Source organism: Poecile atricapillus, chromosome 2 (genome assembly GCF_030490865.1).
Source record: "Poecile atricapillus isolate bPoeAtr1 chromosome 2, bPoeAtr1.hap1, whole genome shotgun sequence".
Lineage (NCBI taxonomy): Eukaryota > Metazoa > Chordata > Aves > Passeriformes > Paridae > Poecile > Poecile atricapillus.
In genome coordinates this window covers 20,604,473-20,620,756 of record NC_081250.1, presented here as the reverse complement: position 1 = coordinate 20,620,756, position 16,284 = coordinate 20,604,473, and the positions used below count along the sequence as shown (strand labels likewise).

The 16,284-nt window shown below is 38.2% G+C and overlaps 1 protein-coding gene across 5 annotated transcripts in view; it reads right to left on the bottom strand.

Annotated features, from left to right (window-relative positions):
• The window catches only part of ST8SIA6 (ST8 alpha-N-acetyl-neuraminide alpha-2,8-sialyltransferase 6), a 47,245-nt gene that overhangs the window by 10,265 nt on the left and 20,696 nt on the right, over nt 1-16,284 (bottom strand). For 4 of the 5 annotated variants that reach the window (XM_058832413.1, XM_058832412.1, XM_058832416.1 and 1 more), the window contains 4 exons: nt 10,947-11,091; nt 8,505-8,617; nt 7,268-7,360; nt 3,905-4,377 (listed from right to left, as the gene is read on the bottom strand). In XM_058832413.1, the coding sequence (XP_058688396.1) occupies nt 3,909-4,377; nt 7,268-7,360; nt 8,505-8,617; nt 10,947-11,091 (820 nt within the window). In that variant the 3' untranslated portion in view covers nt 3,905-3,908. The remainder of the gene's footprint in view (nt 1-3,904; nt 4,378-7,267; nt 7,361-8,504; nt 8,618-10,946; nt 11,092-16,284) is intronic. The other variant, XM_058832415.1, reaches the window with a different exon arrangement.

Genomic DNA, 16,284 nt, shown 5'->3' with positions numbered 1-16,284 from the left:
TTCCCAAGCTAACCAAGGCTAGGTCTAGCCAATATCTTCATGGGGACACATTCATTGCTAATTTGAATATGGATATGTTCTAAACTATATTGTCTTATTCATATTTTGAAATTGTCAGAGTTTGCAATTATTCTGTTTCTTCAACAGGATAGTTCTGCTCTGGAAAACCAAAATAATACCCTTCTAGATATGTAAATATTTCCTCATTTGAACTGAAATTTAACATAAATTCTAATTTGATTTAATCTATACTTTTCTATTCTGGTAGGTTTTAACTAAACCAGAAACAATTTATCTCCACTTGTTCAATTACTGACATTATTCTTAACACATGAATTTAATTCACTGAATGCATGAGCAAAGTGGGTGCTTAAAAGCTGTACTGCAGGGGTTCTAAGGCAGAAAACCTTTCTTCAATAACTAATAATTTCACATTGGATAATATTCGCCCAAGTCAAAAATAGTCTGCAATCTGGCTGCCTGACAAGAATCCAGAGGTGTCCTTATTTTAAAATGTGGTATAATTTTGTTCAAGGTAATTAAAAGTGAACTGTGGCTTAGTTCTTATTTCTGTAGCTACGTGGGGACACAACAAGCATAAAAGAATTTCAACAGAATTTAAGCTCATGTTGGTATTCTACAGTTATAAATAGGTTACATATAATAGTATTTATCACTTACTTGGATTGTAGCAAATTTCAAGATTAAAAAAATGCTGACAGAGTTTGGAAAAAAAATGATTCATTTTGATGTTAGTTCCTAAGAAAGTAAGCAGGCCTCCCCCTGCTTTACAGGATGCTGCTCTGGCAGCTCCACCTTGAGTGGAGGGAGTCACTGCTCCTCCCTTTCAGAAACAAATCACATTTACTCATTTGGTTGGAGTCAAAAAACTCATACCTACTTTGTACTTTCCAGGTAAAATACACAGTGGAGAGTTCAGCAGTTGGTACTTCCTAACCACCTGCACAGCTCTGCTCAAGCCCTCCTCCCTCAGTCCTTCTGCTCAGACAATTGAGGACTGTTTTCTTCCCCAGGCTCAGAGTCTCAGTTTCATTCTTCCTTTCTGGGTTTTTTTTGTTTGTGTTGACTGACTCCTCTGAGCAGATGCTTAATGTTACTGTTTTGTATGTCAAAGCAACACATACTCATCTGCCCTGCTGTCTTTTCCTAGGAAACAGAAAACCTGATGGATTCTCGGTCAGACAAAATTTGCATTTTAACCAGGCTTCTGGGTAATCAAATTTATGCCAGCCTGATTAATTTATCATCTGACAATTTTTCTAATCAGATTTTTTTTTCTATTTTTAAATATTAATCAGGTCATTTCCCCTCCTTGAACCTACGTTTACTTGGAGCTAATGACATGCCCTTCAGGTTTATCAGGTTAAACCAAAAAACAAATAAAACTTCCTTCAGCTGCAAGACCATAGTAAAAATGATTTGGTAATCTAATACAAAATAATAAAGATCATTAATTATGTTTCAAGATTTTGCTGTTGCTGCATTTTCTGTTTGACCCTCTGTGATAGGTGGGCATCAACTTTAGTGACGACCTGTACATGTCTGTTAAACATAATCATAAAGGTACACGAGAGGATATTAAGGCAGAATTTCCCACCTTGAGGGACTCTACAGGGCTCTCACATCTGACAATTCTCTCTATCCAATAAGAAAAAAAATCACCTTTCCAATGGCAAGGATAGTGTTTAGGAGCAAAATTGCCAAAAATGACTCATTGGGATGCAATTATATTCTCCCTATAGGTGCTCCCAGCAGAGAAGCTTCCTTCACTCCTCATTTACAGCAGCAAACTTTTGTGTCCAGTAATGTGTGTGGGAGGTTCTGCCTGAGCCTTCTGTGGGCACCCACAGGTATAAGGAACCTCCAGCTACCCACTAAGAGGGAAGAACACAGAGCATGGAGAAATTAAAATGGAAATTGAAAAGAGAAAGGAGATTGTTCAACTTTTAGAAAAGGTCATCTTGAGTAAAATATACTCATTATAGAATTTCAATTATCTCTAATAGCTGATAATACTAGCAGAATGGTAGCTCATACTGAAAGCATTTCTTTGGCTTTCTCTTTGTAAATATAAGTGTAAATTAGGGCATCACAACTTATTCTTTTTGTGGCTTTGCTTTTTTTTTTTTCTTTGCAGCTTATTTGGCAAATTTGGCCACAAGTGATGTTCAGTCTGTCAAGCATGGACAGCATTTAATTAACACATACAGATAGTTAAACATTTTTGTGGCTTCTATCTGCTTCTCTCTAGAGTAAATTTTTCTAAGGAGTTGGCTTGCATTTTCTTAGCTCATGTAGTTCCTACAATTAAAATCACATAGTTTGTCTCCAGTGATTTATATTATAGGAATAACAAACACAATGGAAACTGCTGGAAATAAACAGCTTAGCCACTAAGAAAAGATACATTATGTATTTCTTAACCTTTCCAATATACTGCAACCTTTTACAAGCAAAAAAACCATACCTTTGCTACATGAAACTGCATATATATACAATTCAACTCCTCCTAGGTAATCTCCTGTCATGGACTAGGAGAATGGATTCACTATATGGATTCTCACCTATGAATAGGTTTTATATTATTCTAATAATCTGAAAGCCATTTATTTTTCTATTTCTTAAAAAAAATCTTGAAACTGAATAAAATTGTCCCTTCCTGGTATTAACAATCTGCTATTTTAAAACTTAGCATTCTCTGATGATAAACTGTGAATGTATCTTTGACAACATGTTTTCTAAATATCACAAAGGATATATTCAAGTACATTTCAGAACCTAGCAAGAAGAAAAGCGCCCTTAGCTTTTCAGCTTGAAATTTCTGGCTCGAACAAGATGATGCTATTTATTTGAGTAATATAGTCGTGAGATTACATCAGTCCAATTAAAGTATATAGAATACAATGGCAGTTCTACTGTACACTTCACTTACTATTATATGTACTTGAACCCCCTGGTAGAATAGAGCTCTATAAAAGAAGACTCTGACAACAGTATAGTGTGCTCAGGAATTTCTGAGTTAGCTTAAAAGATGAAGAAGTATTTATACAAATTGGTCTTATTTTGTCAACAGGGCAAATCAAGATTGAAAACATGCAGACAAATCTTTTCAGAGTCATCTGTGTGTACACAGTAAATTGGCTCAAGGTCAGAAGCCCGACTGTGCTGCATTTCTCTGAGGCAATACACAGAAGGTAGAGGTCCAAGGGGTTGGGACAGAGAGAACAGAGGAAAAGGAATGACACTTCATCCTATGTTTGTAACTCCCAGATTCTGAGTTGCCTCAAGGTAAAATGCTCAGCAAAATCTGCTGTAGTGTATGGCAGCTCCCTCACTGCCATGTACAAGCTTCTCTGCAGCCCCAGGCCATGAGCACACACTGCTCAAATGTTTACCTAACAAGAGGCAACAAGGCCATAGATGCATGCTTCCCCTTCATGGAACAATCCTCATCCTTACTCTGCTCTCTGGAAAGGCTGTGCCATGATTAGGTGTCTCATTTTGGAGATCACGATGTGTGAATGCCTTTAATAAAGCAATTCTTAAAGGAGACTGGTACCTGGGAACTGACACCAAATCAAACATAAGTTGGCAGAGACATGTATCTGAGATAAGAAAAAACTTCTGATTGACTATGAATTATGGGGATGATTTGTACTTAGCTATGCTCCCCATCTGGTATTCACAACTAAAAAACATTTCTCAACTCTGTGATACATATTTATTCAGAAAGATCCAATCTTTCACTTACTTAGGAATACGACTTTCATTGAGTGTAAGGCAGAAATGCCTCTCTAAGGAAGAACTTACACTTTGTAAAACAAGTTTTCCCTTGGCACATTAGTGAAATAAAGACATCTCATGTGGTAAGAACAGGACCTACCTTTTTAGTCTGATTCACATTTACCAAACTGCAACTTCAAAATGCCTTTGCCATGAAGCTGAAGGATCTGGTTGTATTCTTTGGGCATTGCATGGAAACCCGGTTTAGGCAGCTGGTTGTCATAATAGTGGTGGCTGATTGGCATCTTCTCTATGGATTTTGAGAAAGGCCAGAAACCATAGAGCTTCACATTCTCACACAGCTCAAGAGCAGCACTAGTGATCATAAAACCAGATGACAACCGGTAGGCTTTCACACCCTTAGTTCTCCAGAACTGGGCAAGACTTTTCAGATAAGAGGGGTGAAAAAATATTGCCCTTTGGGTTGCTTTGAACTCCTTCAGAGTGTGGTATACTTTAAAAGAAGTGGCTGTGTTGCTTCTGAAGGAAAATGCTGGCAGTAAAAGAAAAGCATCTCCATAGGCCGCAATGTTTTCCAGAAATTCTGTCTTCTTTTCATTTAGCTTGTTGTATCTGCAAAGTACAAAATTTTAGGAATGGAATGTAGTATTGACACAAACATTACAGACTGGAACAGCACAACTGCACTTTCAAAGATGTGCTATGAACTCTGCTGCAGCAGTTCAGCCTGTCTACACTGGAAATCTCATCCTATTATAAGTTGTCCTATGTGCAGCTATGAAATTATGACTATTGGATAATAAGAACACACTGCATAGGTCTGAACTGGCAATACAGGAGATACTGAAGCAGACCAAATTCACTGCTAATGAGACTAGGACATGTATACAGAATTGATCAATCCATGACATTAAGAAGAATGCCAAAAAACATTGTTCTCATACTTTCTCTGTTTAAAAATACATGTACTAAAATATATATTGTATGTGTTTGTGAAATGTGTTTCTTATATTGACAGGTATACAAAAATCTCTGTCTGCCCTGTGTGGAAATCCAAGGATGCATGTGAGTGGTCTTGGAGCGTTAGTGTGTGCTCAAGGGCAGGACATACTTTTAAAATAGCTAAAAATAAAGGCATCCCTGTTTATGTCCTTCAACTAGAAGGAAACACATGGAGATCTATAAAGATCTATAAAGACTTAGAGCTCTAGCTTCACAAATGACCAGGATTTATTCTCAGGTGTTTTTGGTCCCCAACAAAGAGCAAAGAGACTTAGTTCTCAACACTGCATAATTCTGTGCTCTCAAATGCTGACTAGTGAAATTCCCAAGTTATCTGAGAAGTGATGCAAGCGAGGGGGTCACTCAACTTATGTTCTCTATAGATCTGACTTTTCTGAATCACCTAAACATATGGAGCTTCTACCCTCTTTGGGACTCAAAGCACTGAGTCCTCTTTTGTAGGTAGTCATCTATTCGAGCAGTGTATTTTCACCTCTTAAAGTCTATCAGAATCCACTTTTTACAAATGACTCCAGCAGAAGCTGGAAAAATTGGTTTCATTTCTCTTCACAACTTGAGTAGGTTCAAATGCTCTTTTCATGCAGCACTTCAAGACAGAGGACAGCAACCACTGCCATTTCCATCCATAACATTCATTGGAAGAGTTACCTCATGCACGACTAAATTAGTGCAAGGAGTGATAAACCCCTTCTCAACCTGAAAGGGTATAGCTTCTGCTTCCCAGAAAAGTGTTGTTACCACCAGACTCTGAAACAAGAGGAATGAGAGACTCAGGCCCTCCTATTGACCCTGAACCTCTGTGCATGTAAGAGTCACGCAGCCAAAAAAAGCAAGAAATGCCCAAGCCTATGTGTAGGAAAAGTGGCTGAAAGGTGAATTTCTGGCCTCCACTACAAGAAATTTTTCTGTTTTTACTCAATGCAAAGTACTGAGCCCCTAGAACAGAATTCAAATCTCTATTCTTCTTTAGCTAGAAACCTGGACAACTCAACAGCATCTCAATCTCTTTTCCAGCTCTGCTACTCTGAGGAGAAGTATAGCTCAGTTCCATCAGGATACATAAGAACTGTGATTTTCTCCAAGAGTGTTCACCTACGTTTGAACAAACAGTTCAAAAGCTGATTAACCTTAATAATAACGTCAGACTAAGCCAGAATGCAAACAAAGAATTAGAAATTGCTAATGTCTGAATAGGTCTTCTGAGAGAAGAAACAAATTTGGTTCTGCTAGTTGGTACCATTTCTGCTAAATGGTACCAAGTTGTTTCCTGCTTCTTCTTCAAAAGCATTTACAGTTTTCTGTGAATATTTAAATAAATACTTTTTTTAAAATCATAGTCATCTTAAACTCTCAATTCTCCCACAGGTTTATCTCCCATTTCCTTCAGTGTAACTCCTATTAACCCTAGTATGACTTGATTTGGCTAAAAAATGAGTGCAGCTGTGATAGAATATTTTGATTAACCCTAGAAAAATTGTGGATCAGGTCAGAAGTCACCAAAGATGCTGAGTCATTGGACAATTTTCTTTCCTTATATCCTTGTGCAGGCCCACTAACATCAATGAGCTAAATCTATGTTTGGAGAAGAAATAATTTGTCTTCATTAAAGTCAAAAAGGGTTGGGTAAGCATTAACATAGTTAGTACTCATTGCAAAAAATGAAGTTCTATCCCTGAATCAATGAAAAATGTCTGTATAGTAATTTCTGAGTACTCACTTTTTCCTTCTTCCTTTCAAGGAGAAAAAAAAAAAGCTTTGCCTTATGTTGTCTTTTTGACAATACAGTTATGACAGACAATAAGATACAGTAAGATTAGCAAGCAGTAAATAACATGGCAAAGCATTCCTTTTCATAGATAAGCTGCAGTTCCAGCCTGCTGAAGATGTCAGATTAGTCGGGCTGGCCTTATTAGATTTTCTTTTCATCAAGAAGGTGAAAAAAATCCACCTCTGCTGAGAAAAAAGTGTGTGAGCAAGAAGCCTTCATATGGATTGAAAAAATGGATTACAGAAGCTGGGCCTCCATTCAGGAAACAGCCTTCATCAGAACAGCCTCTAAGCACATTACCCAGGAACATGCGCTCACAGTACTGCTGATAGAGCTGGACACACATTTCCAGGCTTTCCCGATTTATGATTACAATTCCTTTCTAAATGCTTGGATTGTGAAGGTCATGGGGGGGAAAGGAGAGGCTTCAACTTACAATCATCAATTTTAGTCTGCCATAAATTGTTGACTAGTATCAGCCAAAGCTCTTGCTAATCTGGATATTGCTGACTCCTTTATGCTACAAAAAAGGCCAGGTTTAGAAGATTTCCATTTAGACTAGTACATATTCTACATGGAAACTAAGGCTTAATGAGGTAATCTACATGTACTGCTCTCTATGCTGGTATCCCAATGGATTTCCATGAAAATCTAAATCACGTTAAACAATTATACACCATTGCACAGAAACAGATTTGCGGTAGTACTCACTTCTGAGCTATAATACTCGGATTAACAGTCACAAGGTTTGTTTTATTGCCAACATCTTTGCTAATGTTTCCTGTGGTTGGAGGGAGGTTACACCTGAAATTGAGAAACATTTGCTTAAACAGATGTGTGCCAGAAATGCTTTACAGTTATTATTTGCAGATTCTTCTCTTGTGCAATGACACTTTCATGTCAGCTCCCAGGGATGTCTAAGCACTTTACAAATATTAAATAAGGCTTACAGCACTTCTAATAAAGATATTTAATCTACTGTACAGATGGTTAAAATAGGGCACAGAGAGCTCATTTTCATAAATTGTATCACAAACCAGGAGCACAGTCAAAATCCCAGGAGAAGCCAGTCTATGAATGCCCTATGCTGGCTGCTAGGAATTATTAGCCCTCTTGCCTAAACAATGCATTTCTGCTGAAAGTCTTCTACTGTGTCTTCTGACGACAGCATAAGTTGCCCTACTGCAGAAACAGTGATTTCTGTAAAGCATAAAGAAAGTATTTTTTTAAATTCAGTTACTTAGTAAGTTTAGCATCTTAGTAGAAAGACTTCCCATTTTTATTAAAACAGCTATCTAACTGGAAATACTTTTTTTTTTTTTTTCAGATTTTCAAAAGCCCAAATATTAGGAAAAAGCAAGAAAAGGAAACAAAATCCAGAATGTGTGATTGTACATCACTGAGAAAAGAACCTTCCCTCTGTTGCTCTGTTTTTCTGCATGAACTGCAAACTGTGAGTCACATACTTAGAGAGTAGGCAAAATTACGCTCAGAGTGCGCCTGGTTTTTTATCCAGGGAGATTAAAAACACCACTTAAATAGATGCTTAATATTTTAAATGAGTAACAGATGAAACAAATATCGGGGAAATTAAGTAGCTACATGTGTGAGCCAAACTATGGCTAAGTAAATGCTTTGTTAAACCAGAGATACCCATGTGACATTTAACACCAGTCTCCTAAAGGATGTTAAATGACCAGAAATGTCAGGTTCCCAGATAATCACATTTCACATCACTGCAAGGTGATTTAGCAATCACAGATCATACACATATCATCCAGCCTGCTGTTTAATTAGAAAGCAACAAAGCAGAAGTATCCTTAAAGAGGCAGAACTAAAGAATTGTCAAGATCCTTCCTCATTGCTACAAACTGGCATTGGCACACTTCCAATCCTGCCACGTTTTTAGAATGTTGGACACACTTCAGGAATATGAAGCAGCTCTTACCTGAAAACAAAGTCAGAGCTATCGATTTCAGCTCCACAGCTGGAATTTTTCAGAATGCCTCCATTTCCAACCACAGCACAGTTCTTGAAGGGATAGACTGAAAGAGGAGAGGACTGCAAACAAATGAAAAGATGCAGCCAATTCTTTATAAAGTGTTTTGATTGTTTCTTTGTGTCTATTTTCTCTTGCAGGTTTAATCTGGTAAATCACAGTAAAAGCATTCACCATTTAGCAGACAGGATTTCCAAACCTGGACAGCCAAAAGCCAAAAATACGCACCAACAGACAGAGAACTGTTACCTCTGCTATCAGAACTTTAAGAGAATAACACTGGATTGTTAAAACTGAGTACCTTCTAAATATACTTAACACTAAAATTATCTAGTAGTGGATTGAAACCTTGACAAGCTAAGGAACTAATTTGTACTGAAGTGGTTTAATTTTACCCAATTTCCTTTGCACTGTAACAGACTGGGGGTTGTAGTACAGTAATTTACTTTCTCAGCTAATAGAAGCTAACTTCATAAATTCTCCTTACTTATGTCATCACACATATGAATCACACACATTTGAAGCAGAATAACAAATTCAGGGGAACCTGAAGATGCTGTAATGGATAATGATGTGCCCTGGCTTAACTCTTTGTGCATGCGAGGCCTCACTGAAGAGGTTACTGTTTCTGGCTGTTCACCCTCTCTGCTCCTCTTCTTGTTACAGCTTGCTGTCTTGCAGTGGGGAAGCTGAGTGGGAGCTAAGTGCATCCACTTGAGAACCAGCACAGTTCACAACCTAGAAAATTAATGTACATTGTTGGCTATTTAGATTGATGTTAATATAGCTGGCTGTTATCCCAGTCTCAGAAACTTTTCATACGTCTTGCTCAACCTCTTCTGCTGTGGGAGCACTGACATTCACCAGAGACCAACAGCTGGGATATTTTTAACAGAGAGTAAAAAATTTTTACTGAAATTAAACCCAGTTGTAAAAGTGAGTCGAAACTTGCTTATGGAAAGCATTGTCCTTCTTCTCTCATCAGCTTGCCCAAAGAGAAGCAAGAAGGGACACTGTTATGAACAAGGCAAAAAAGTGAGAGGGGAAGAGGCAAATATATTGCCTGACTATATATTACAAAACATGTTCAAATATTTTGTTCAATTCTGAAAGGATGGTAGGAGAACACAAAGGCCAGGTAATTCTGGCCACCTTAGTGTGTATATATGTACATAAAACATATTACTTTTTCATTTCTCCAGATAAATTTGGAATCAAATCCAAAATTTCAATGGAAATTGCAATTAAATCAGTAAAGACTGATTCACAGAAGTGTTAGGAAGAACTAGACTCATGGTAGCTGGGATCTCACAAATCAAGGATGCCAGAGATGGGTAAGAGGGATACCATGTGCTCTTAGGTTCAAGAAACCAAATGAAAATTCTTTGTCTAGTCTCAGGATCTTGTATGCCTATTGTAATCCTGAGGTACAAAATCTGATTCCTTTTCTTTGTTTCTGGCTGCAAACACCCTGCCCCAGTAGGTAACAAAGCTAGTGAAAGGGCTGGAAGGAATGTCTGTGATAGATTGGCTGATGATTTAAAACCACTACAATGTCCTATGAAAAGTGGCTGAGGACTTTGTACTTGTATAGTTTGGAGAAAACAACAGGTAATCTCGTTGCTCTCTGAGGAAGGGAAGGGGAGAGGAAGGTGATGATCTCTTCTCTGTTGTATCCAGTGATAGGACACATCAGAACGGTTCCAAGCCTCACCAGAGGAGGTTGCAACTGGACATTTACCAAGAGGATGGTCAGTTGCTGGAATAGGCTTCAAGAGAGGTGGTTGATGTGCCCAGCTGTCATGTTTGAGACATTTAGACCATGTCCTTAATGACTTGCTTTAACTTGGTCAGCCCTGAACTGATCAGGCAGTAGGACTATGTGATCATTGTGGGACCCTTCCAACTGAAATTCTTCTGTTCTACTCTATTGTGTTCTATGCTATTCTGTATCAGGTTTACCACCAAAATATCTTCCATAATTTCCAGGTTTCATGACCAAACCTGGAAATGGCATAGGCACATGAGGAACATGAAATGTTCTTCCAGATTGAAATGCCTTTAAAAACTGGAACGATAAAAGCAAGACAAACATTCTCAGAGTATTTGCTCCTGAATTCAAATGGCGGCCAAGCCAGGCACCACTTGTGTTCTGTAGCAACTCTACCTCCAATCTATGACCTATGATATCTGTAAATGCCTCTACCACTGCAGAGGAAGGCTAAAAAAATGACAAAACAAACTACCTTGCAAGGTGAATAAAGAAGTGCATAAAGTGCTGATGGGTCTCTTCCAGGAGAATCACTGCATCTCTATTACTTACTCAAAATATATACACTGTGATTATAATAACAAGCTACAGTTACTATAATAAAAAGATACCGTTCTTACCACAGGCAGCATCTTAAAAATGTCCTCTGTAATGAGGATAGTCTTTTTACTGTCCACTTCGTAACTCATGTTACTTCCCAGTGGGCTGTTGTTTTGAGAAGCAATAAAATTGTGAACTGCATCACAGCAGGAAGCTAATTCTGACCTGCAGAAAACACAGAGAAACAAAACCTGCTCAAAGACAGGCAAGTAAGTAGAAAAGCAGTGCTAGAGAACCAGATCAAAGAACACCAGTTTGAATTAACTAGCAGTAAAAGGCTATGCTAACATCCTATGATGTAATTTCCTTTGACTTGCTTTGCTAAGCAAGTCCATTTTCATAGCAAATGTTCAGAAACTAATCAGACCAAGAACTGATAACTGTTTTTATCTCTTGGTCTCCTTTTCCCACTGAGAAAAAATTGTAATCAATCTCCTCAATATTATTAATTGCTAAGATTCATATAGAAGCACTGTGAGACTTCAGTTCCCAAATGATTAAAAAAATGATTTTCACCAACATAGAACAAGTGATTACAAGAAACTAAGAGGCTGAAGAAGGAAAAATGAAAAAGGAAATAAAAGAGATAGAGATGGAATGTATTGGCAGTGATACTTCATGAACTTCTAGATGGTTGCAAGCCAATTAATTAATAATTAATTTATTCAACTGTTCATCACAATTTTCCTGTGTACAGTACCTCTGGTGTTAAATTACATCACAACTTGCCCATAAAGAAGACAGATACCTGTGTGCTAGACAGATAGCCTAGCTGCTCCCCAAAACACCTTGCAGAATTCCTTAAATAAATAAAAATGCCAGGGATTCACTCAAACCTTCTGTGGGAGTGAAGACTATCACTAATCTTACAATCCCCGTTGCCTCCAAACTTATAAAAATATTATGTGTGCAAACAGTCTACATTATTAACAGTGAAATGAAATGAAATGAAATAATGAAATGAAATGAAATGAAATGAAATGAAATGAAATGAAATGAAATGAAATTCCCCATCAGACCTTTGAAATCAGACCCAAAACACTATAATTCATTTTGCTTTAGGCAACAACGTCCTCTCTGCTGCCATGGGATCTGATTTTCAGGCTGTAAGGCTGAAATATTCATGGTCAGATATTATGTATCAATTGTTAGGACACAGCTTTCTCATTAGGTAAAATGCTAAGAGAACTACTAACAATTTAGAGAAGGAAATACATTTATAACAGAATTCCCAGAATTTTGAAAATACCATACTGAAGGTAAATTGAGAGGGAAAAAAAAAAAAAGACCATTAGAACCTAATGAAGTTCTGAAACTCCTCCAAGGCAAAGTTTCCAGATGTATGAGGACCACTTGGAAAGACTGAGCACTGGGATGGCACAGATCTGAAATAACCACACTAGGAGAGTAACCAGGAAATGTCACTTTTGAGAGAGGAACCAGTAGGGCTCAAATTTCCATAAGCTGCATTCCACTCCACTCCTCAAGCATGGTGATTCCCACTGCCCTGCTCAAAACCTTAGGGGGCAGGGAAGATTTGTGGCCAATGAAAACCACTAGATCCAAGGCTGTGGATGGAACTGTGGCTATGCTCTGTGGTCAGGAGATACCCACATGGTGAAAACAATTGCTCTGCACGTATATAGTATCCTATTTTAAATATATGGCAAAGTAAAAAGGGTGCAATAAGGCAGTAGAGTCAAATGTCTGAGAACATTGGATGTTATTGAACCAGTGTTTTTTGACTGAAGCAGACTTGTTTTTCTTTCTAGTCACCTTCTTGCTATAACTAGCTCTTTCCATTCTTAATACTGTAGCAATAAGAGGATTCAGATCTCACTGTCAAGTCCTAAGGGCATCACCAAGCGTCACTACTGTCCAGCACCCTGGGGCTGCCCCTATCTTGTCTAGGGTCCAGGACCCTATTTCAATCCTCCAGAGCCATCAGTTGCTGTCCCAGTGACACCACAGCAGGGCCAGTCTCCAGTTGTGTCCATTGTGTTCCCAGGGAGGTGCCCGTGCCTGGGTTAGGGCTGCCCCACTCCTGGCTAGGGGTGCAATGAGCCCAGCTGCCAGTTTCTGCTCTGCTGGCCAGGTTACTGCATTGGGATCCCACACCCTGCCCCTCAGGAAGCAGCTGTCCTTCACTGGCACTCACATGGAAATGAAGAATCACATAACCCTTAATGCTGATTTCCCTGTTTATTTTCTTGAAGCTAAATAAAACAGTCCTAAACATTATCTGTGTCAACCACTGGACATTCAGAGGAAAAGGAATAATGCCAGAATATTCCTGCCAACTCAAGTAAAACAGCTCTTTTGTGTGTGATGGCTGCCAGATCCTGAGAAGGCAAACTGATAACAGATTCCATTCCTTAACAGAGATGACATGGTTTTGCTTTTTATTACTCATTCCAAGAATAAGTGCTTCAATAAAAGCGGAAACAGTGCAGAAGAAAAACAGATACCAGAATTAATAAGAAAGTAATAGTTTAAATTAATATTATGGATTCACTGAGGAAGTAAAACAGAGCCAAGCTAGTCCAGAAACACAGTAAGAACAAAAGAATACATAATGAGTAATGACAAATATTCTTAGAGCATCTCTGCTAAAAATTTGGTGGTAACAATAGAAATGTTTTACTTAAATCAAATCATGACACAGAATGCCACTGTGCTCAAGCATGCCTGTACAGAGCTCCAGTGGGAATGCATGTAACCTGCAGACAGCAATACCCACAGTAGTGTATTCAGCAATCGGTTCACACAGGATTTTGTACAAGCTGTGACACGTGGTAATCTACAACTGACAGCAAACAATGAGGAAAGGGTAGAGACTGGGAAGTTCAAGCAATCTATTACTGCAATTTCACCAGAGTGTTAATGTCATTCAGATGTGGTCTGGTGGGAGATGATGACACTGAAGAGCATTTACTTCATAAGATTAACACATGTATCCTACAAGGGCTCTATGTGATGTGTGGAAAAGCCAACTCAACATTTTAACTCATGCATCCTGCCACCTGGGGAGAGGGAAACTTAAGATGGTGATCATAACAGCACCAAACAGTAATAACTTTCTTTTTTTCTTTTTTTTTTTTTTCTAGAAAGAGATTCATATTGTCTGTTCTGACTGGGAGAAAACCCTGCGATATGGAAGCAGCTTTTGGAAAATAGGATGCTGCTATACATGCTGAGCATCCATCTCATAACTTTTCAAAACATGAATGTAGCTTACAGTAAGAAGGTTTAAGTTCCAGTTTTATCAGAGACTGAGGCATTGCCCTAGAACAAAAGATGTTTATAATCCAGTCATGACAAGTCCAGACTGAAGGTGAAGCTTGAGTCAAAGTACCCAAGTCTTGTAGGGCACTAGTTTTGGAAAATATCTCCTCTGTAGCAGAGGTTACTACTGACAGTTTCTTATTTGGAAAAGCCTTTTCCTCCAACATTTCTCCTGCAGGGATTTGGAAGCAGAGTGATATCTAAGAATTATTTTTAAATCCTGAGGCATAACTCCAAACACAGATATTTCTTATGCCAAGATAAGCAGAAAGTGAGTTGATTGCATTATCTAGAACAGTCACTTGTAATAAGTGAGGAACAAAATCAGAACCTGGAAAATGACTACACCATTTTGACTGGTAATATATATCTCATAGGACGAACCTGAGCGGAGAGGTGTGCTGCATTTGTTTGGGAATGTTTGGGAATATGTTTTGATCATATTAGACAACACAGAGTCATAGATAGTTGGACTGAAGAATTTTTTGTTGCAGCATATACTTTCACTGAATATTTTCCTTTGTGGATGTTTGTATTTTTGTTCAGCTGGTACAGAATTTTAAGCCTATGGCATCCAAATAATTTCTTCAATTTCATGGCCACTGAGACCTTACAAAAATCCTGGTTTCTTGAAGCAAGTTACCAAAATTGTCTGGGCTTGTGAGACAAGCCAAATAATGTTATTTTCCAGCTGTTATGGAGTTTTTTCCATGCTGAACTGTTGGCAGTAACAGAGTTGCCTTGATTACACGTTTCCAAACATTTCTGCATAACAAACCCTTCATATGGATAGTGCACTGTATTTAGTTGAATACACATGCTCTAATTATGCTGATATAGTTTCTTTGCAGCTTCAGCAGTTGCTCTGTAGCCAAGAGAGCAGCAAAATTAGCTACCTTGGTGTGCTAGTATGAATGTATCCATTTTAGCTGATTTGGGCCTTCTGTACAGGCTGCACAAGCCTGCTGACAAGTCAGTGTGCACACAACTTCAACAACTCAGTGTGGACGACAAAAGGTAAAACAATCAATGATTGACACAGTGGTCAGAGATTTCAGAGTCAAGGGCTAGCAGACTCTCTCAGCTGGCTCAAAAGCCAGCACTGCCCTTACTCTGAGTAACATGGGAAGAATTGATGAGTGTGAAATTTGTCTTTATGTAAAAAAGCTCCTGCGGAATTAAAAAACTTCCCATTCCTCCAAGCTTTTTCCATTGAAAATGCTTCAGTATGATACCAGTGCCTGTGGATCTGTGGCCTGAGGGCATTTGCCATTGCTGAGAACAGTGAAATATTTCATTGTTGTTATGCATTGGACTAAACTGGGGTGGGAGGAAGAGAAAAATGGATGGAGATAGACACTTCAAAAGTATCAAAATATTCAATATTCAAAACACTGTTAAAAATAATAGATGCTCAACTGTCCTTGAAGGCCATGGTGGGAAGGGTGAGGAAAATAATTTTAATTTGCTCTAGGGAAGCTTAAGTTCAGTATTGGGAAACACACTGAAAGAGGGTTCCTAAGCAAGGTGCAACATTTCAACAACTGGAGTATTTTAACAGCGATCAGGATGCACTTTTTTCAATAATGGCATAAATCTATTTGATTTTAAGTCGTCATTTACAAACATCTATAGAGTGAATGTTTGTTTGCAAAAACAGTATCATATCAGTCCTGTTAAAAAGCACCTGCACATTATTGACACCAGCAATGCTCACATAGACATATCTCCTTGTGGATTTTCAGTTACCCTAGAAATCAAAACATCACATAAAAGAGAACCAAACACAAATTAAAACTTGCAAGTATTGAAAGCTGTAACTCCTGTGAGCTAAGTGGACTTCACAGCACATCTTTTAAGGTAACTTGAACAAAGAGCAAAGCATTCAAGCAACAAAAATCCATGGATTACTAAAAACCAGAAAAAGTTTTGTGGTTGCTTAATAAGCAAACACAAAAGTTGGTTAAGTTTGTTTTGACAGTTTACCTAGCTTGGATATTTATGATCATAGTTTATGTGAGTTATTGTGCTGTACATGTGAAGATATCAAAAACTGAGGTTCATACTGCAGAG